This window comes from Pleurodeles waltl, chromosome 6 (assembly GCF_031143425.1).
Source record: "Pleurodeles waltl isolate 20211129_DDA chromosome 6, aPleWal1.hap1.20221129, whole genome shotgun sequence".
Taxonomy (NCBI): Eukaryota; Metazoa; Chordata; class Amphibia; order Caudata; family Salamandridae; genus Pleurodeles; species Pleurodeles waltl.
In genome coordinates this window covers 1591641499-1591664659 of record NC_090445.1, presented here as the reverse complement: position 1 = coordinate 1591664659, position 23161 = coordinate 1591641499, and the positions used below count along the sequence as shown (strand labels likewise).

Here is a 23161-nt window from a genome sequence, read left to right as displayed (position 1 = left end):
ACAACCCCACAATGAGCTGATAGTCCACTCAATGATCCTTGGTGTGAATGATGTAAAAGCTCAAAGCTCTTCTGGGATCCAACTGTCTTTCTTCCCTCTTTTGGGGGTAGAGATGGAGCAAAACATGCCAGATGGATGATGGATTATCTGACATGGAAAGATGTCACAGCCTTTGTGAAGGAATGGCGTCCGTGGACAGACAGCACTTGTAACTCACATGATAAGCTGATGTACTCGCTATGAAAAATACTTTTTTCAGTCAAAAGAGACATAACAGCTGTGCATTGGTTCAGATGGTTTACACATTAAGTATGGGAACCAGGTTAAGGTCCCACTGTAGCATTACAAACAGTTTAGGGGGAAACACGTGGATCAACCTTATAAAAACAACAACAACAAAAAAACATCACAACTGGTGATTTAAACATCCGTTAAAAGTAAAAAGGTATCAAGGCCAACAAATGTCCTTTAATGGTGACCACAGCTAGTCTGAGTAAAGAAAGCACAAATAGCAACACATCTGACAATACAGCTGGCAAAGGTTCTAGCTGAGGAGAAGTATACCAAGCCACAAGACTCTACCAGTGCCCGGCATAGATGTTTTTTGTGGGTGGAGTCTGGCTCCCAAGAGGACATACACTACCTTGAGAATGAGGTCGAAAGCAGTCTGACATGGCTCAATCTCAACGCATGGAGATGTAGATTGCACAGGACCAGGAGGAAGACCCTCCCCTGCAACAGAAGATCCTCCTAAAGTAGCAGCCTGATCGGGGGACAGATACTCTTATCCAGAAACTTGAGGTACCATACCCTCTTGCCCCAATCTGGTGCCACTAATATGACTTGGGCCTGGTCATTTCTGATCTTCAGAACTCTAGGCAGGAGAGGTACAAGTGAGAGAGAGAGAGAGAGAGACGTCTTGGGAACTCCAAAATGCAAAATCTTGGATATTGCACATTCTCAGTGGTGGTGAAAAGATCAAGCCATGTATCTCCCTATTGATGGAAGATGCCCTATGCCACCTCAAAATGCAACTGCCATTTATGATGATCTAGTCAACACCATCTGAGTTCATCCACCCTGGCATTTAAAGATCCTGACAGGCGGTTGACTACCATGGAAATGCCATGATGCCTTAATCTGTTCCAGAAGACAGAGGATGCCATGCCGCTCAATTTGTTGCAGTATTCCGTGGCAGTCATGATGTCTGTGATAACCTGAACCAGTCTCCCCCTGGATGAACAGGAGGAATGCCTTTAGTGCCCAGTGAACACCTGCAACTCCAACAGATTGAGAAGGAGCTGGGCCTCCACTGGAAAAGAGTCCTCTCACCTCCACCTCTCTCACAGGAACTCTCCGAACAAGCAACAATGCATCCATCATGACATCGGGGTAGAGAGAGGGGTTTACCACCAGTCCAATTGTGGTTGAGCAGCCACCACTGTAGATCTTCCACATTCTCCTCCTAAACCTAGATGGAATCTGACCAGTTTCCTTTGTGCTGGGCCCACACAGAGTTTTTCACAAGCAGAAAGAAAGAAGGCCAAGAAGGCTCCGAGGTACTCTCACTGAGACTTAATACAATGACTGAAACATCGGGATCATAACCCAAATGTCCTGGACTTAATGAGTTGATGGAGAGACCCAAAAGAAAACTTTATGTAGGATAGGTGTGATGAACTGCGGCCTATGGGAATTAGTCAGGTGTGACTTTGGCACGTTGATTGAGAACCCCAAAGATGTGGGGAGGTTTGCCGTTGTCAGAAGATGGTAGGCAACTGGTTGCGGTGAACCCGCCTTTAGCAGCTAGTTATCGATGTATGGGAAGACTGGAATTACCAGCCTCTGAAGATGTGCTGCTACCCCCACATTTGTTTCTAAAAGCTTCCACCCATTCGGACTACCTAGCCCGAGATGTAGTGGGAATGAATTTGGGTTAAGTCTGCTGGTTGACCCCTAGACACCAAGCTTTCCAACGTACGATGTTGGGTTGGAAAGGCTGGAGCTGGTTGATGCAATCTGGCAACTTGGCTAATTACTGGCAGTCAAGAAAAAGGCTTGGCCGACAAACCGATGAATATGTCTATCAATACTTCTTTGAACAGCAAAATTGGTTCAGAATAGGTCTGCCAAGGCTGCAGGACTTCTGTGAGCAGGTTTATTTTGATTTCTACAGAAGGCAACTAAAGGTCAAGGACCCGAATGGAGGCCTCCTCAATTCTCTGGAGCCCCCGGGCGCACCAGAGGGAGACAGTTAAGTGGTGAAGATGCACATCATGGCCTCCTTGAAGGCTTCGACCTGCTGCAGTGCAACCAATGGCCCCAAAAGCTTGGATCGCATCAGGACAAGTTGGGGGGGGACTGGTACCTTGGCAGGAGTTTGTTACCAAGTGGCATCTGGCATGTGCACGACTTTTCAGAGTGACCGTGACGGATGTCTAAGAATCCCACTTCAACTTCTTATGCTTCTTCTTGAACTTGGACTTACCTGAAGGCTTAGAGTGGAAAGACTATCATTCACTGGAATGGCCTCTATAGCGAGAGTGAGTCCACACCCACACCTTTGACAAGGGTGGTGTTTCATAGTATTCGCATGCAAAGACCAGAGACAGAACACTTGAGTCACTCACAGACATGTGTTTCTGATAATCCCTACAAGGTTTAACCATTGTTGTTTTAGAGGGGTAACATGTCCCTTGCACACGGTTAACATTTTTGATTAAGGAGTGAGGGAGAAAGCTCTGAATCCAAGTTAGAAGGTAGGGAAACAAAGTAACTGACACAAGTGCTCAGGGGTGCAAATTATATGTGGGCCCAGTGACACTTTTGCGTGGGGGCAGAGTTTATGCAGAGCTGCATGACAACACCTACCAGTTCACGAGGGAATTGCTGAAAAAATTCTCCGGATCCAGTCTGGCACCTGGAACAATCGTAATTTGAGGAATCTTCAGTTAGAAGTACCCATCAGAAGGATCAATTGTTTCTAAAAGACAAGTGTCACCTGTGGCCCAGGCCTCAAAGCCCAAATGCAACAAGTCACCTGTCTCTATTGTCACTCGTGCACGGGCGGGTATCATAAGTTCAGTCCTCAATATTTGGCTTTTTCCTGCTTGTATTACGCTTGGAGGCTCCAAGTAGTCAGGCACGGAGGTAGATCCTGGAGTTATAATTACTTATACCAAATACCATGCCAGCATAAACTAAGCTGCCCTCCAGAGCAAAATCGTCTGCCGTACTATGAACACAACTTCAGCATCTTAATACTTTGCTAGATTTTATTCTCTTTTGTGCTTGCATCGCTACACGGAAATGGAATGACATAGAAATAATAGTTGCATCCGGAATTCGAAGCTGAAACAATTTCAAGAACTTCTACAAAACAGTACCTCGACTGTGGAGCTGACTCATAGTAAATCAGCTTAAACATCCCATGACACCAGCCACATGAATACAAAGCTCAGAGTAATCACTGAGAAAGAACCATGAAATGAACGACCAAAGGGAGAGGAGACACAAAAACCTAGACATCCATGTATTTCAGAGAGAGCGTGTCCTTTTCAACATCCGTCACAATGTATTTTGGTATATGTTGTCCAGGCGACAAAACAAGCAAAATGTCTACTGGAGAGTGAGGGGCTGCAGATGTACGCGATTATTCAACCTCACCTTCTCTAGGTCTAGATCAAGCTGCAGATTAAGCTTCGTGCTCAGGACTGCTGCCTGTAAAAGACAAAATGATAATCAAGTCAGAGGAAAGAAATCAAGTGAACAGCAACGGTCAGAAAATAAGGAAGAGAGATGACCTGAACTGAAAAGGATTAAAAGGATAAAAAAGAAAAACTTTGCTGACACATTAAAACGAGTTAATATCAATAAAGAAAAAACAAAAACTAATGAAAGGGAAGTTTCAAAGCAACAGTTACACAACAAAAAAATAAACCAAACATTAAAAAAATACAATGAGAAATACAGTACCGTGAAAAGGGGGAATCTACAGAAGAGAAAAACAAACAAGCATTGGCAAAGCCACTAAGTCCTGCCTATATAAGAGCTACTGGCTTTGGCAATGTGTTTTCCCATGTTGTGCACCAATGTGGCTGCTGTCCGGCATGGCTAAAAGTTAGTGGCATGGCCTGTCTGAGTGGAGGTGTAATGTCTTAGAGTGGATTTGTTGGAGTTTCGTAAGGGGAAGTAGAGCGTCAGAGAATTGAGTATAGGGGAGTAAAGTTCAGTGGCAGAGATTTTTGTACAGTGGAGTGGGGTGGGGTGGACTGAGGTAGCAGGGTGGATTGAATTGGGGTGAGGTGGATTGGGGTGGTGTGGGCAGTGCTTAATTGGTAAATAAAAAGGTGCCAGTGCTCAAAGCCCTCCTCTTAAACATGTGGCTGCTACAATTAAATGGACAAACTCAGAATACTGAGGAAGTGTAATCCTGAAGCCATCTCGGGCCTCTTCAATCCATTTAAAGCCACTCCCTGCCCTTTCAGCTCACTCTTGCAGCTTTCTACCATTGGGACGCGTTTTAGTTTCTCTCCTCCTCCGTCTTTCCCATATGTCTCTTTTGCTTGAGGCAGAAAAATAAGCGCCAGCCCTTGAAAATAAGTGCTGGTGCTCCGCACCGGAAACAACAAGCACAAATTAAGCACTGGGTGTGGGGTGGTCTGGTGTGGGGAGGATTCGATTGAATTGGGTGGGTGGTTTGGATTGGAGTCGAGCAGGGAGGATTAGATTGGACTAGAGTGGGTGGATTGGAGTGGGGTGAATTGGATTCACTGGATTTGGGTGGGGTGGACTGTACTGGGTGGAATGGATTGGTCTGGATATGGTGGATTGGAGTGAGGTGGACTGAAATGGATCCGAGTGGGCTCAACTGAACTGGGATTGGGTTGGGTGGGGTGGACTGGACTGAATTCGGATACAGTGGGGTGGATTGGAGTAGAGTTTGGTGGGTTGGGGTGGGGAGGGATGGATTGAAACAGGGTGGGGTGGATTGGATTTGGGTGTGGTTGGCTAAAGTGGAATGACTGGATTGCAGCGGGGTGGTGTGGATTGGAGTGGTGTGTGATGGATTGGAGTGGTGTGGAATGGAGAAGGGTGGATTGCATTGAGGTGGGGTGGACTGGAGTGGGGAGGAATGAACAGGGGTGGACTGGAGTGGAGTGGTGTGGACTGGATTGGGGTGGACTGGATTGGTGTCTGTGGATTAGTTGGAGAAGGGTGGACTGGATTGGAGTGGGAGAGATTAAGGTGGTTTGGAGTGGGGTGGATTGGACTGGAGTAGGGTGGATTATTGTGGACTGGGGTAGGGTGGATTAAAGTGGATTGCATTGGAGTGGGATGGATTGGGGTTTGTGGGTGGATTGGAGTGAGGTGGAATGGGTACCAATGGACTAGATTGGAGTGGGTGGACTGGGTGGATTAGAATGGTGTGTGTTGCACTGGAGTATGGTGGGGTGGGGTGGATTGGAGTGGGTTGGATTGGGGTGGGCTGGAATAGAGTGGGATTGGTGGATTGGAGTGGGGATGGATCGATAGGAGTGGGGTGGAATGCGGTTGACAGGAGTGGAGTGAATTGGGATGAGTGGGATGGACTGGAATGGGGCAAATTGGAGTAGGGTAGGTTGTTTTGGATTGGAGTGGGTTCTTTGGGATTGGAGTGGGGCAGAGTGGGGCAGGGCAGACTGTTTTGGATCAAAGTGGGACAGATTGAAGTGGGGCAGATTGAAATAGATTGGAGTGGGGTGGTTTGGAGTGGGACAGATTGTTCTGGATTGGGGTGGGACAGATTGTTTTGGATTTGAGTGGGGCACATTGTACTAGGATGGATTGGTGTGGGGAAGATCGGATTGGAGTGGGGTGGATTTGATTGGACTGGAGTGGGGTGGATTAGATTCACTGGAGTGGAGTGGGCTGGCCTGGAAGGGGGAGGAGTGAATTGGAGTGGGGAGGCGTGGATTGGACTGAATGGGGTAGATTGGACTGGAGAGGGATGATTGAAGTGGGGCGGACCGAACTGGGATTGGGTGGGGTGAATTGGGATAGAGTGCAGTGGAGTGGACTGGAGAAGAGCGTTGTGGATTGGAATGGGTGAATTGAGATGGGGTTAGGTGGATTGAAATGGGGTTGTGTGGGTTGGATTTGGGTTGTGGTGGGCTACAGTGAGACGGACTAGATTGCAGTGAGGTGGGCAGAAATGGAGTTAGGTGTGTTGTATTGGGGCAGATTGCACCGGAGTGGGGCGGACTGCACTGAGGTGGGGTGGACTGGGGTGGGGTGGAATGGATTGGAGTGGGGTGGGTTTGAGTGGGTTGGGGTGGATTGGATTGGAGTGGGTTGGATTGGCTTGGTTTAAAGTGGGTTGGGAGTGAGTGGACTGGGTTAGATTGGAGTGGATGGGGCGGATAGGAGTGGGGTGGTCTAGATTGGTGCAAGGTTGAATATTTTGAGAGGGGTGGACTGATGTGGAGTGGAGTGTATTGGATTGTAGGGTGGATTAATGTGGACTGGAGCGGGTGGATTAAAGTGGATTGTATTGGAGAAGGATGAATTGGGTTGGTGTGGGTGGATTGGATAGTATTGAGATGGACTGAGTAGCAGTGGACTTGATTGTAGTGGGGTGGACTGTAGTGGGTGGATTGGATGGACTGTAGTAGAGTGAGTTGTTTTGGAGTAGGGAGGATTGGATTGTGGTGAGATGGAGTGGGGTGGGTTGGATTTAAGTGGGGTGGGTTGGAGTAGGTTGGTTCAGACTTGAGTGGGGTAGATTTGACTGGAGTGGATTGAGGGTGAGGTGGATTGGATTGGGGTGGGGTGTATTGGACTGGAGTAGATTGGACTGGGTTGGATTGCGGTGGACTGGATTGTAGACTGTGGATTGTGGTGGACTGGACTGGGGTGAATTGGGATGGATTGGGATGGACTGGATTGGAGTGGGGCACATTGGAGTGAGGCAGATTGCTTTGGATTGGAGTGGGCTGTTTGGAATTAGAGTGGAGCAGATTGGAGTGGGGCGGATTGAAATGGATTGGAGTGGGGCAGATTGTAGCGGGATAGATTGTTTATGATTGGAGTGGGGTAGACCAGAGTGGGGAAGATTGTTTTGGATTGCTGTAGGGCAGATTGGAGTGAGATAGACTGTATTAGATTGTATTGGTATGGGGTGGATTGGTTTGGTGTGGGGTGGATTGGATGGGAGTGGCGTGGATTGGATGGGAGTGGGGTGGATTGGAACAGGGTGAATGGGGATAGATTGGGGTGGATTGTATTGGGGGAGGTGGACTGGACAGGGGTGAGGTGGATAGGATTGGAGTGGGGAAGACTGAAGTGGGGCGGATTGGAGTGGGGCAGTTTGTTTTGGATTGGAGTGAGGCGGACTGGAATGGGACAATTTTTTTTTGATTGGGGTGTGGTGGATTGGAGTGGGGCAGATTGTTTTGGATTAAAGTGGGGCAGATTAGATTGAGGTGGATTGGAGTGGGGTAGATTGTTTTGAATTAGAGTCGGGTAGATTGTTTTGAATTAGAGTGGGGTAGGTAGTTTTGAATTTGAGTGGGGAAGATTGCTTTGGATTGCAATAGGGCAGATTGTTTTGGGCTGGACTGTTTGGAGTGGGGACGACTGGTCTGGAGTGGAGCAGATTGTTTTGGAGTGTTGTAGATTGTTTTAGATTGGAATGGGGGATGTGGAGTGGGGCAGATTAGATTGAGATGGGTTGTGAGGATTAGAGGGGGTGGGTTGGATTGGGGTGGGGTGAATTGTGATTGAGATGGATAGCAGTGGGGTGGTTTGGGGTGTACTGCACGATTATGTGTTAAAGCATCATTTCAGAAATTACACATAATAAAGAAACAATGTTGCTGTGCAATATTTATAACAAGATAATCATCATCTTTTGAGAACAGTGCCCATGAGCAAAAACAAAAGAAAACTTGAGTGTGAAGTGAGAAAAGATGACTTAGCAGAATTAAAGAAAGTTAGCTATAAAAAATAATATTTTGCAATTTTTCTTTGTCCTGCAGGGCACGTTTTTGTCAGTCACATGCCTTCTGTTTGCAGGGCACTAGAAGTTAAAATGAACAAAGTAGTGCCTCAATCATGTCAGGAGCAGTGGATGGGCACTGATTAAGTTGAATCAATCAGTGCATTGTCCCTACTCCAGACAAAGGAAAGGAAATGGTGCCAGGCCTGCACTGAATTATGAGGCTGTAAAGCAGAGTGCCACGCAAGCAAATGGTAAGCTACAGTCTGGCTCCAAGCCCTTTGCTGTACATAACAGGGTCTCGCAAGATAGACGCATGTGCTAGCACATGCACTCACAGGCTCGACCCTAAAAATATTGTTAAATGCAAAAAACAATGTTGAGTGGATGCAGCTTAAAATGGGAACACACAATACAACTACCCAAGCATTTGTCCAGAATAATTAACGCTATTAGTGGACCAAAAGCAAGTGAAACTTGAATCCATTTTAGACCTACAAAGCACAGGTGTACTTGTTCACCTTGGCTGTTCTTCATAACTGTTGCTATTTTGGTCCCACTGAGTACAACTTGATGGATTAGATTTAAATGGCAGGAAACAGTCATCTCCACTGACTAAGATGTTGTGGGTCCGATCTTGCCATTTATGAAGAATTACTAGTCACCATAGACCAAGCAGGAGAAGTGTTGAATAAGGGGGGAGGGTTGCAAATCCACAATAAAAATGCACAAGAAAAACAACCATTATGTAGACACAATATAATTTAGGGTTTAGTGAATGCAACCTCCTTTTGGTCACTTCTATTGACTTTAGCCAGTTAACTTCGATTTCGAAGAGCATTCTTCAACAAGAATATATTTTAATAGCATTTTTTGTATTCGCAGACACTGCCAAACATTCTCTACATACGCATTTCTCAATGCCATTCAAACAATGAGCTTTGGTGACACTAACCCATCTTATGCAATGGTGATGCCCAGATCATACTGCCTGTCTGTGCGTCTTGGTTCTCTCAGTCACTCTGCAGCACAGCTTTGTTGCTTGGCCTCTGGAAAGGGACCTGTGCACACGCTCCACTGACCACAGACAGATCTCACTTAGCCTGGACAGATGGTGGGCAACAGTATGCTCCATTCCTCTTTCCAACTGGCACCTGATCAGCGCTCATGTCTTTTTCTCTTTGTGTTGCATCCCTTTTAGGCTCTCCTTCTTCCTTAGAGATACTGCCAACACATTTGGCAGAGGATGCCATAACACTGGGCACCGGCTGATTCTGTCCGCCAATCTGACATACATTTCTTTGGATATCCGATTCACCCGCCTCTCTTATGAGGAGAGTCCCCTTCTACAGCGTCTCATTTAACCAATTAGTATTGGTGTAGTAGATAAAAGGTCTCTCAGGTAGAAAAAGATTTTTAAAGTATTACTTTAGCACAGCTCCAAATGAACCATAAAGAATTATGGAACAACAATCTAACAAAAATGTGATGGCCCTGATGAGATTACATTTCTTAAAATCTACATACGTTCTATTGAAACAGTTAACTTGCATAAATTCTTAAACATTGTTTTTAGGGCAGCCTTTATTTCTTATGATTATTAAACGAATCGTTTAATTTTGTGGTTTTAATACACACAAATCAAGAATACTTTACGGCTTTAGCTGATATAACTACTGTTTGAAGCAAGAGCGGGCTGCATGGATCCAGATAGGATCAAATAAGCGCGGGAGTATTTTTCATTGTTGCTATTGAAGCATCAATACTCAAGGGCATTGGATCTTACACAGCTGGTTACTACACCAAGGCAAAGTCCTTTCATCACTTTTGAAAAACAGATTTGTATGCAAATCATGTCTTTATTTTGAAAACGTATTTAATCAGAGTTTCAAATAAGGAATTGAACAGGAATGAACACGGATTAGAACATTACCAACATTAAAATTTCTGCAGCCAACAACAAAAGGCTTATAACTCTGACACTGCGAACAGTTTATAAGTGGTAAAAGTTAAACGCAAAGAAGCATTTTAAATGGTCTGCAGACATTGCCTCCGCCCATGTATTGTCGCCACAACCCCTCCCCCCCCACTTCTTGGGAAATTTGATAGACCTATCCAATGTAATGAACAGCTATGGTAAACAGGCAACAGCTTCGCAAGAACATTACCAGTGTTCTATGACCTATGGCAGATATCCTTCCTTCTACATCCTCCTCAACAAAACCCTGATTGCAGCCAATTTCCCCGAGATGAAGCCCAGGTATTATCCACATTCCCCCTTACCATGCTGTCATGTAGTAGGCAAGAGAAAATCACAGAAACTACTCATTTGATGCAAAGCCATGCATGGATATGGGGTGTGACAGAGGATTTGCCATCCCCCTGGGATCATCGTCACTCAAATTAGGGACGTGCCCCATGATTCCATCAGGGATAAATAAAAGGGTTTTACCACTGGCCCACCACTACTAGTCTGACCCACAACCTAGTTGTCTATGTTTTTATAATGCTACTCATCTACTATGACACAGATTTAACTAGTAAGAGCTGGGGTGATCTCTTGAACAAGAATCAGTTAGCAAGTAGGGCACAGGTGCAAAATTGTCTGAAGCTTTAAATCTTAAAAACAAATTTAACAGGAACTCTGAAGTATTTGTGAATCTCACGTTATATGCTAAGTCTACAACTGTTTCCCTAGACGATGGCCCTATTTAAACAAATAAAAAACCAGGAAGATTTAATTTCTGCACATGCCGCTACACAAGGCGTGCTCTAATCAAGCCTTGATTAGCTCATGACTGAATTTTAGCAAGGCAGCTTTCGTCAGTGTCCATGTGAAAGGCCCAGATCAACAGACCGCAAAGTTTAAAAGTAGATATTTTAACAGGAACCTCCGAACAATACCGGCTCCAACCTCCCTCTTAGGACCCTCTGTATAATGTTTAACATTCAAGGAAGCAAGAAAAACCAAGATCATCTGTGACCAACACCACCTATTTGTGACTGTGCTACTCATCCAGGTATTTTTCCCGTATCATGAGTGACAAACCTGCAGTCAGTTGATGTTCTTTGATACCAATTCAAGCAGATTAGAGTAAGTGAAGGAGAGGGAGTCCTGTCCAGAGGGTACTTTCGATGAGAGAAATGTAAAACACAACACCTTAGACAGACCTTCTTCAAAAGCAGACGAAGGAGGAGACATACTATGAGTTTATTATGTATGAATCCAACAAGACAATGTTTGCATGCGGGAATAAATAAACCCTTCTTTCAGCATGCCTTGTGAGGACCAATAGTCCTTCATCTCCAACTACACATTCTAATTGCTTCTGAACATAAAACACAATGAACCACCCACTGTGCTGCATTCTAAATCATTAATAAAATCATGTTCACACAGGGTACCTAACTAGACATTTGGGCTCTGGTGAATGTCTATTGAAGGTTTAAGTAGGTCTTCCTGGACTCCATGTGTGGGTTGAACATAGCAAGGTGCAGAATACAAATTTGATTCTTTGCGTTAACAGCATTTGGTAAGGCAGACATTGGAACTGCTGCATTTTGTGGTACAGCTATCATAGGCTTTCTCAACAGTTTTATTTTCAATATCTTCTCGAAGATTAGGGGGTGTGGCTGTGTTTTCAGGTTTGAGTTTGGGTGCATTGCTTTTGCTCCTTTCATTTCTTTTGGCAGACTGGGCATGGCTTAATCAGATTTGTGCCACACACTTTTCCAGTAAATCCAGTGTAGACTTAGATCAGCAGTCTGGGCATGGCATGCTTTGGTGTAACGCACTACATTTGCAAGGGAAATACGTTTTTTCAACATATGGATAGTTTAAGGTCTCAACCTTTGCTCAACCCAAGAGCACTGTTGGAGAAGATTAATTACAAGTCAAAGATTACAATCGGTTCTTTGCTATTTATGCTAATGCCAGGCCCTGTTCATTGGCTGCAACAACGCGAACATCAATAAGTCTCACCAATTGGGCTCTATTAAAGTAAGGATATTTTTTTCTTTATCCGTTAGTATAAATGGTGAAGATAGTTTGCGATGCTTGCCTCTCTGAGTATCATTATTCATAGAGAGGAAGATCTAGATTTTGTCAGTCTGCATCTGGAAGTGCAAGCATTACTCTTCCTTTACCTGGATCACGTGGTACATGTACAGGGTAAATAGCATGGGTGACTAAGAGGACCCTGTGGTCCACCACAAAGCATCCTTACACTGGATGCCTTCACTTGGGTGGGGTGTCTAGTGGCTAGTTATCAAAAAGATAAGATGTGTCTAGAGGTTGCCTGGTTGGGCATCAGATAGTTATCGGATGCACCAAAGGCAATCTCCCAGCTCCTGTTGAGAAACTGTCAGGCTTCTTGAGAGCAATCTACCATGTTAGCGTCTCACACCTGAGGATATGGTTTGAGGCACCAATCTCATTTCTCCTTCCTACCAGTGGGTGGTTTGGCACAAGGTCTTCGAAAGAGGACTCTGTTTCCTCAGGCATCTGCAAGCAACAATGTGTTGTGACTTTCAATGCATTTTTTACAACCTTCAACACTTATTAGTCAAGGCACTAAGAATAGAAGTCGACACTGTTGGCACACTCCCTTGAAATAAGTGTTGAACAGGTACACATGCAATTTCTTTGACGAAGCCTTAACGAGCAAGTTGCCGCAGTAAGGGAACACCTGATGGCCTGCTCGTTCGAGGGAAGCAACTATTGGAACAAGGCATTTGGTAAATATTCGAGGTGCTGATTTGAGTCCGAAAGAGAGGCCTCTGAACTAATGGTCTTGTCCCACTACCAAAAATCTGAGGTATTTTCTGTGTTTGTAATGCATGAGTATGTGGAAATACGCTTCCCAAAGATATTGAAAATTCAAGAAATCTACCTGCATCATCAATAGGACATCTTATAGGGTAATTATCTGGAAAGATTGCTGCTTCAGGAACTTGTTTAGTTGTCTAAGAGCCTGGATTGCTCTCTGCTGACCTGTTTTCTTAAAGATCATGAAAAACCTGGAGTAAAACTTCTGGATTCTCTGTGATTGAGGAGGACTAAGAGAATTTTCTGATGAAGCTTCTTCAGATGTAGATGATGCTCTTTCTTGGGTGGGTTCACAGGGAGTCTCTGAATGAATTCCAATGTATGATCTGAAAGGACAATTTGCCTCACCCATTTGTCTGTTGTCATAGCCTACCAGGCAGGAGCAAACAGGGAAATTCTGCCCCTAATTGCAGAGTTGTAGATCAGAAAGGATGCAAAGGCAGAGAGTCAAGCTCTTTTATGGTTGTCATTAGATCACGATTGGGGAGCACTCCTCTTCCTTCCTGATGCTGCCTAGGGCTGCCTTTGGCTTCGGTTATTATAGGAGTGTCCTTGATCAAATGCAGATTGTGTGTGAGGATAATAGGACAGTTGACCGCCATTTTGGTTGAATCGTTCGCAAAAACCTTGAAATAATTTAGAAAATTAAATAATAGCACCAAATAAATTACGTATACACATAAAAAAAAGCAAAAATGAAAACATAACACTTTAAATGCTCTTGAGGCAGTTGAAGCACTAATATGGGACAACAAAAAGAATGTGCATTAGGAGGAAATAGCACAAAGTGATGTGCTTAAGTGAAGCATATCGCTTCACCTTTTAGAAATAAAACTTACATTCTCAAAGTTGCCAACCTTTCAATTAAAATTAAGTTTTCGATTTGTGCATGTTTGGTTTGTGGTTTCTCGTTACATTTTCTAATAAAGCATTTCTACTCAAAGGTCTGTATGTAAAAACAAAGCGATATTTTAGGTCATACAAGACAGCGGTTACATAAACAGGTGATGAAGGAGAGTGATGATTGATGGACACTACGATTAGTCACATTTATACTGACGTTACAATTATTTTGCATTAAAAAAGATACATAACTTGCTGAGTTCCTCATGTAAGAGCCGCCACCACTGTGGCGATTAATAGACCTAAGGGAAAGTATTAGCCAAGATGGTCAGCTACGTTGATCTGAGACCAGAGAGAGTTGGACCTTCAATGCGGACATTAGGGTTCCAGTTGAAAATTAACCAAAGTTAACATTGATGAAGGTCTTGTATTAAGTGCCCTCACCTACTTTCTTACTCCTGGGCCTCTCTCTTCCCGCCTTGGATCTTAACTCCTCATTTCAGAACCCATTTTCCTTTCAAAATGTCCCCACATACACTTAGTGTATGACGCATATCTCGTCCACCTTATTAAAAGTTCTGTCAAATCCTATGGAACTTGTAAATAGTGGGCAAGATATCCGTCACGTTTGCGACTGAGTATCCCATCCGACGTGGTCGTAATCAGGCGCTTGGAGTGTATTAAATAAGAAAATAAGTGCTTAGAGGAATTTCATTTCCTCTGTGATTTCCTCATCAGAGCTCATTTTCAGCACATATTTTGCACACCTCGCCGTTCCCATGCTACACTTCTGCACTGTTCAAGGCTACTGCAGCATCTGTTCTGCTCACTGTGGCTCCAAAGGCTCGCGCAAACAAAAAATAGTCGCGTGTTAACTAAACTGGACAAATGAGTGATACAAGAGTACAGCAAATACAGCGTCCTGGGCACCACTGCGGAGCATATGCAAACGCGACAGGAGATGGGAACGGCTCCAGCTGAGATGCAGAACAATGCAGAAAAGCTGGACAGGGAGGGCTAGGGGGCGAGGGGAATCAGTACGGGGGCGGGGCTGGCCTCCAGCCCAAGAAGGGCTCTGGTTACTACAGAGTAAACTATTATTATTCACCCCCTCCCCCAACTTGTCTTTGAAGCCACCTGTTCAGAATTTCTGATTAGTCCTTCAACGAGACCATCACTTGCTTACTAAAAAGATGACATTCAACTCCAGCAGGCTGCGAGGGGGCGCACAAAGAAAAGCACACAGTACTCCAGGAGAGCGGACAAAAGCACACATGCACACACAATAATTTAGAAAAGACCCTATCACACATGCACACGCACGCTCAGCGTTTAAGTAACGCAGACAAATGTACAGAAGTACACGCTCACAATACTCGGTGAAGAAGACAACCTGGTGAGTAAATTCAGCCATTAGAAACTATTTGGAAAGAGAGGCCTAAATCACACCCGCACAAAAAGAGAATGAAACACGGCGCTTCAGAAAATTCGACAAATGTCTCAGACAGATGTAATGCTTTATAATTAGAATATTTTACACAGGCACCAGCGAGAGAATTCGAATGGCTAAGATCCCACTAAATATGAACACATCGAGCAACTCAACCGAATGTACATGGTATATATAAAAGTTGCACAGGGTGTGACCACACATAATGGGGAGAGCATGTGGCGTAAGGGCCAGAACTGCCGACATCCGAGACGGGGAACCAGTTTTGATTCTCGGCTTAGACTCAACATCCTGTGATTCTGGGCAAATCACTTAATCTCCGTGGGGCTACCACAAATGAATGTGTCCTTGTGTAAAGTAACTGGTGCTCGTGTAAAGCGCTCAAATACCTTCGGGTCGAGTTCGCGCTATATAAAACCGCAAAAAAAAAAAAAACGTAACAAAATGCATAGTCATTATAATAAAGACAATAATCTCCTGCCCCAATAAAGACACAAACTCACCGTTGCACAAATGCAAACCAGCAGTACTTAGTTTGTCGCTACACATATAAAGCACTGACAGAAACACCAAGAGAATGGTCTACGTCCTTAACGACAAGCGAAACATATAGCTTTCAGTATTAATAAAACTTATGGACAGAGTAACGATGCACACACATGGCTCGTGCTCACCCAGAGTAGCTCAAAACAGAACTCAACAAAGTGCAAGACTGCAGAGTAAACATTGGCAATCACCAACACACACAGACATGGCATATACACATTGTGAAGGCCGCTGCGCAGGGAGCACTGCATGTTAAATTGGAAGGGCCCGGTAATCACGGCTAACAAGGCCCTGAATGGTGGTTCTGGAATATGGGGACGATATTGGGGCCAGTGGAGCGTGCACAGCCTGCCAGACTGGTCCCTCTTCATGTGACAATGGCTTTTCTGCGCCCGAGGGGCCTGCCTGTGACAAGAGGCCCATTGTCCCCCGACTACAGCCTCTGGAGTGCCAGAGCGCCCCATTCAAGCCGACCCAGACACTCTCCCTCAAAAGGCTCAAGTGTAACGCGAGACGGCCTGAAACACTAGCTCGCCTTCTGCCTGGCTCCCATTCTTCTCCAGGCCCGGCCTGCTCTATTCACCGTCCCCGGGGAGAATAGCAGGGCACTGTGTCAGCTTCTGCGCTGCACAGAATTCCACCAGTGAGACCAGGAATAAAGACGGGCTAAAATACAAACTCAGAGGTGCTGCCATCTTGAATCTTACACAAAAGACTCAGGCAAAAACACAAAACGCAGAAAAGAAGCACTAGCAAAGCCAATTGGTCGTGCCAGTGTGAGAGCTATTGGCTCCGCAAGTGTCTTAATAATGTTGTAGAGTAGCGTGGCTGCTCTGCAGCATGGCTACAAGTTATTTAAAACCAGCATTGGCAAAGCCAATAGGTCTCTGCAATCCGAGAGCTACTGGCGTTGGCAATATTAATTCATTTGTGCATATCAGACAAAACAGCCCAGGCCGTACACAAATGCATTTACATGGCCAATGCCTAGCTTGCAGGCACAGCATCACACAGTGCATTAAGGGGCACATGTCTCAAGCATACTACTTCTGAAACCAAACCTAGAGTTTTAGCAACTTCGCCTCTCGCGTCACTGCATCACTCACCAGTGTAGCGTCAGAAAGTAAAAGTTTTGGAAGTTGAGGCTTCTTACCCATCAATACTAGTTATTAACACAGTTTATAAACTCATAATTCAGGTTACATGAGAGTTATGAAGAACCAGGTTATATTACTATATATTTCCACATAGTGTATTTGCATATTGCTGGGTGCATTAGCATACTGTTAATCTTCTAGGCATGTTATTTAAAATGTCAGCATTTCAATAAGATTACTGGTATGCTGGTACGGGTAGCGCATTGAGATTAAACAGTGGCGACTGGCACGTATTTAGAGTGGTGGGGTGGGCAAAATACTGTTGATATTAAGACAATAAAAAAATGCAACTTACTTTTCTGACTCGCCGCAAGATGTCCCACTCCCTCTGGTGTCTTCTCTCTTCGAAGCTCAGACCAAGGAAACTGCACTACCCAATCCTGGCGCTGCTCTCATGCTGTTATACAGCATGAGAGAAGTGTCAGGATTCGCGGCCTCTTTCAGTGATCATAACATTGCTGGAAGTCTGTGCTTTCTCGAACCGAGATGTCGAAGACAGCTAGTTTAGAGAAGTGTAAAATGTGCATGTCTGCCTGGCCATTGCAAGATGGCTGGCCAAAGGGACATGTGTGAAAAAATGATTTCTTGGCATGGCTATGGGCGTCAAGATGGAGGTCACACTCTAAGAGTGCTCCAGACCCCTCAATCATCCGCCTTGAGGAGCCCGCCGATCCCATGCTCATCTTCCCCTCGCTTGGGCCCCCGCATGTGGAGGAGTTAGTTGCGGTGGCGTGGGGGCCCAGTTGTTCCTGAATTTGCGTCAGAGCCTGGGGTGGGCTCTGCCGCACGAGGCCTGGCCTTTGTCTTCGAGCCGAGTTACCAGGGCGTCGGGGCTGCTCAGATGGGTGGAGGGTCTCGGTCTCTGATGTGTGGCGGGTATTGCACCCCTTCAATTGCGACAATACACCCACAATACACTCACAAGGCGGCGGCGCACCACACTCATGCCAGGATAGACCTCTTTCTTGTGCCAGCCCTTGATGTGCCCTGAGTTACCGGGGTGGAGGTGCTCCCCCACGGTGTCTCGGACCATGCGCCACTCCTGCTTCGGCTGGATGATATCGACGCGGTTAGGTGCCCGGTGTGGCAGGTCAATGCCTGGTATCTTCAGACTAGCGAATACGCTCGGGCCATTGGGGACCGGCTCTCAGACTACTTCTCTTTCAACCTAGGTTCAGTGCCGTCCCCGGGTACAATCTGGGCTGCTTGCAAGCACACCCTTAGGGGGCATGCCAGGCATCTCCTTTGCGTGCGGGAACCTACGCGTTGCCAGAGGGTGTCAGCGCTTGAGGCTTAGGTGGTGCGTCTGAAGGGCCAACTCACTGATACCACGCATATGGCTGTCACAAGGCAGCTCGCCTTGATGAGGAAAGAGATTAGACACGCCACTCTTGAGACATGCGAAGCACGTGTGGCGGGCCTCCACGACCCGAGTGTACGGCAAGCTTTTGCACTGGCTTGCGACGGGACCGATGGCTGCCAGAGTGGTTCCAGAGGTGGTCGATGATTCGGAAGCCATTTCCCGGACGTCCTGCGAGATAGCGCCGGGTTTTGCCACCTATTATGCGAGTCTCTACGAGGCGAGTCCCAGGCCCCAAGTGGAGAGGGACGCCCCTTTGCTGCGGAAGGTCACATTTCCAAGGATCTCAGTGGCGGACAGACGGGACCTCGACGAGCCCACTGGCCTCAAGGAAATTGGGGCTGCTATATCGGAGTTGGCCAAGCGTAAGACCCCGGGCCCAATGGGTTCCCAGCGGAGTTCTACAATAAGTTTTGCGATATCCTCACCCCCCCCCCCCCCCCCATTTGCTTGCCATGTTTGAGGAGTCAGAGAAGACCGGGGGTTTCCCCCCGGGGCTCGACCAGGCCACCATTGTGGTGATTCCTTAGACGAGTCCCCCCTCGAGGTGTTGCTCTACGTACCGCCCCATCTCACTTCTGAATACTGAGATCAAGACACTGTCCACGGTTTTGGCTGCCACGTTGAGAAGAGTGTTGACTTCACTGATACACCCGGACCAGTGTGGTTTTATGCCAGCCAGGAGTACCAGACGTTGTATTAGGAGACTGCAAGTGGCTCTGGCCAACCGGGCCCTCTCGACCTCTTTGTTGGCGCTCCTCCTCGTGGACTTCGAAAAGGCGTTCAACATGGTGGACTGGTTCTACAATCAAGGGATGCTTGCGAGTGCTGGGTTTGGTTCACGGTTCCGGGCATAGGTGGGGCTCCTCCACTCTAATCGCACGGCCCGAGTGCAGGTAAACGGGGCAGTGTCGGACCAGTTTCCTGTCCGCAGGGGTACCCAACAGAACTGTCCCTGCTCCTATTCGCACTAGCGAGGGAGTTGCTGGCGAAGCTCATACAGGAGGACCCCCTAATTGACGGTTGGGCTTGGCCCACTGGGGGGGGGGGGACGGGAGAACCGCACTGCATTATACACAGATGATGTAGTCTTGTTCTTGGCTAACCCGGCCAGCAGCGGACCTCGGGTGATGCAGCTGCTGGGGCTGTTTGCCGAGGTGTCAGGTTTGATAATTAACTCCAGTAAATCTCTCTTGGTCCCGTTGAGCCCAACCAGGGACTGCTATGATTGGCAAAATGCTATTCCTATCAGACGCAATAGTTTCCGGTATCTGAGGGTGCACATAGAGCTGTTACCCGAGCTGGCATGGTCTCTTAATGTGGTGCCACTAACTCGGAGAGTCAAGGAGGACCTCCAGCGCTGGCGGTCACTGCCTCTCAACATCCTGGGCCGGATAGCGCTGTATAAAATGATGGTGCTTCCCCGGTTCCTCTATATGCTCCAGAACTTCCCCTATCACATCCCCAGGCAGTGGTTCAGGGAGATGGAGGCGGCAGCGCAGCAATTCCTTTGGCACAACTCACGCCCCAGGCTGGCTTTTCGTACCTGCCAGGGTGATGTATACGAAGGGGGTCTGGGGATGTCTAACCTCTATCTGTACCACCTCACAAAGCATCTGCTGGTTATTGAGTGGTTGGGGGGGGTTGGTCAGACCCCGCATATCAGTTGGAACTCTTGACGATGGGCATTCCCAGTCTCTTTGGGATGCTGTATGGTGCCCCGCCGCCACGTAAAATCCCAGGGGCGACAAGGGTGGTGCTGACGGGGTGGGGGGCTGCGCTGCGGGTGACAATGTGGTGGCGCCACCTCACTCAACAGACTCCATTCTGTCAGGGATTGTTGCTGGGAGAGGTCTCGGCACTTCAGGGGTTCTACAAATGGGACCTCATAGGTATTTCGCTATTGGGCGATGTCTGGGTGGGTTTCAACATGCGGTCCTTTCAGGAGCTTCAGCAGAAGTTCTCGCTCGCCCGATCCCAGTTTCATAAATACCTGCAACTCAGACACACATTGCAGGTGCACATTCAGGCAGGGACAGTTCTCCCTGAGTTTAACTCTATTGAAGCCAAGACACTGATAGGCGCCCTAGGTAGAGGGGAGGGGTGTCGCGTATTTATCGCACCTTAGTCATTAACAAACGCTCTGAGGGCAGGGGGAACGGTGGGTCCAATAGAGGATGACGCTTGGAGGGACGTTTGATGGCCCCGTGGACTTTGACCATAACCTCCCATCTCCGGGTGGTGCAGACCTACTTTCTCCACATGGCATATCTCACTCCCGACATGTTACATAGAGCAGGTGTCCGGTCCCAGGCTAACTGTCCTCGTTGTGCAAGCCTCATTGCAGACATTTTCCATATGGTGTGGGCCTGCCCCCACATAGCCACCTACTGGCTTGCGGTGGTAAAGGAGATCACCAGAGTCTTACAGGTGGAGGTCGAGATCGCCCTGTTACCTATTTTACTGGGGGTTCTTGAGGGGGTAGGTTCCTGCAGAGTGGACCGGTCATTTGTGGGGATGGCCTGCTTGGTGGCCAAGAGAGACATTGCAGCGAGTTGGAAAGCAGAAACTGCCCCGTGCTTGCGAAGTGGCGCTGGGGGATGGACTGGTGTGCCAGCAAGAGAAATTGGTTTATGAAGCGAGGGGCTGTCCAGCCAAGCATGGGAAAGTGTGGGGGAGGTGGATGGGGACCTGAGGAGATAGTGCAGCAGGCATTGCTTCATTGTTGTGCGCCTTGTCTTTGACTACCATGATGGTTCTTGAATGTATACCTGTATTATATGCTTTGGACCTGTGCAGTATCGGTCCGCAAAGTGTTATTGTGACCCGTTGGGTTGTATGTTGCTATATAAAACTAATAAAAATGGTTTAAAAAAAAAATGAATTTCTTAACTTGGCATGAGGGCTCCATTTTGTCCATTTGTTCTGTACTATGAACACAATTGTATGCCTTCATCACCTGTTTAATTTCATTTTTTGCAGATGTGAAACTTTGTAGATGTGTTAAACCGCCCTATGTGCTAGAAATGATCTCTCTGTGTTTGAACATCCTGTTCTTGTGGTTTAAAGGTGCTATGGGAAATGTTGCTTGAAGGCGTCTGGAAATTGTGACGCATGTATAGTGTGGTAAAGTGGGGGTGTGGGGGGTTTGCAATAAAAGACATCAAAGGCTAAGGGAAAGGTCAGTTGCTTTGGCCAAAGAGTTCCATTTTGATACTCTTTGGAGGTGACCGCTGCAGCCAATAAAATGCTATCTTGAAGCATAACCTGAATCCTTGTATTCTATCTTGTACAAATTCTGCCTCTTACAAGAAGAGACTCGTAAATTTATTTCACAAACGCACACTCTAAACATAAGTGCACAGCCCCCTGCTGCCACTCAGCAGTAATCTCTGGGGTATTTTATATTAACGGGGCGGCGCTCCACTCTCACAGAGGAGCCAATCCTGCGATACCACTCCGCATACCACTAAGCTTACTAGCATATCATTAAAAGTATCAGCATATGATCAAACACAGTGTGTCACTACATATACCATGCCCTCTTAGTACTGCCAGACGTAAGTTCTCAGTGTCTCTCTCTCTCTCAGGCTCACCATGTCCTCAATGCTTCATAAGGCCATAAAAATAAGCATGCTGGCTTGAAAAGTGCTGGCAATTTTAAACGTGTCAGAATGCAGTTCAAAGTGTATGGCGCCATAACCATGAAAAGAATCATCATGCTATTAAGCTTATCTGCATGGAGTCAGTGTGTCATGTACACCAGCTTCTCAATGGTAATATCGACATGGTACTAAAAGCATAGTCAGGGGCATTGCACATAGTATGGTGATGTGCAAAGCAAGTGGCATGTAAACGGTCAACGTATAATTAAACGTATTACTGCGTGCTAGTACGGAGTGTATCAGCACATTGTCAAAACGCCAGCATGCCATTAAAAGTTGAAAAATGCCAGTCAGAGGTTTAGGGTATCATTTGAAAGTAGGGGTACATCTACTCAAAGACATGGAAACAATCACCAGATAATTAAGAGTAGTAGTTGATCTCTCCTATGTGCTACAAGGATAGTGCGTGCAGCGCTCACTTTGGTCGCAGCTCCACCAGACAGGCAGATGGCTGTATCTATCCATACGAAGCGCAGTCGCACCCCAGCAGAGATGTGTAATCATCGTACGCTGCGCTGACAAGGTAGATCTGCAGTTTAATGTGCCTATAGCTTGCGACCAAACTGGGCAGGCAGGATCATTATTTTTCTATGGATTGAACAAGTGTTACTGAGCGTGGAGATAGCACCCGCTGTTGTATAGAGCTGCAAAGTTAATTTGCTCATGATTAAGGGTTTGCCGCTGCAAGATAAAAGGCTACATCGCTAACAATGGAGTAGGCAGGAAACGAGAGGCGTTTAGACATTACCAATGAACGGGGCAAACGGAAGTCAGGCAGCAGCACAAATTAAAAAAAAAAAAAGTTACTCTGCACTAATTAAATCAATAGTGCTTTTAATGTGCGGCAGGACCAGTCACCCATTATTAAAAAAAATAATAAAGTATTCCTGAATCAATAGCTAAAAAATGGCTGCTGCGTAGGATTACCATACTTGACCGGTGCTCTCAGGTGGGGTTAGTCAACAGAAAAGGCATGACATAATGCATGCCCTTGTCAAATGGGGATAATGAAAAATGGAGCGACAGTGGTGGCAGCCAATGGGAAGCCTATGGGTGGGCTCTAGCTCACAAATTAGGTACAGCATGTCTAGGTCCGAGACAGCACATGCGCACAGCCAAGAGCAGAGACCTAGAAAGCGATATAAACCCTTTTTTATATGTTAAACCGTCCTGTGTCAAAGCACTTTTTATATATCTTTTATAGTGCTTTTTAAAAAAATAACTTTTAGTCATTGGGCCAGACAACAATCTCTAAAAGACATTAGCAAAGGCAATAGCTCTCACCTAGGTGCAACCTATTGGCTTTACCAATGCTTGTCAAAGTTATACACATG

The 23161-nt window shown here is 46.4% G+C and overlaps 1 protein-coding gene across 4 annotated transcripts in view; it reads right to left on the bottom strand.

Moving 5' to 3' along the window:
• The window catches only part of EXD3 (exonuclease 3'-5' domain containing 3), a 1916540-nt gene that overhangs the window by 1196477 nt on the left and 696902 nt on the right, over positions 1–23161 (bottom strand). For all 4 annotated transcript variants that reach the window (XM_069241413.1, XM_069241412.1, XM_069241414.1 and 1 more), the window contains one exon: positions 3667–3720. In XM_069241413.1, the coding sequence (XP_069097514.1) occupies positions 3667–3720 (54 nt within the window). The remainder of the gene's footprint in view (positions 1–3666; positions 3721–23161) is intronic.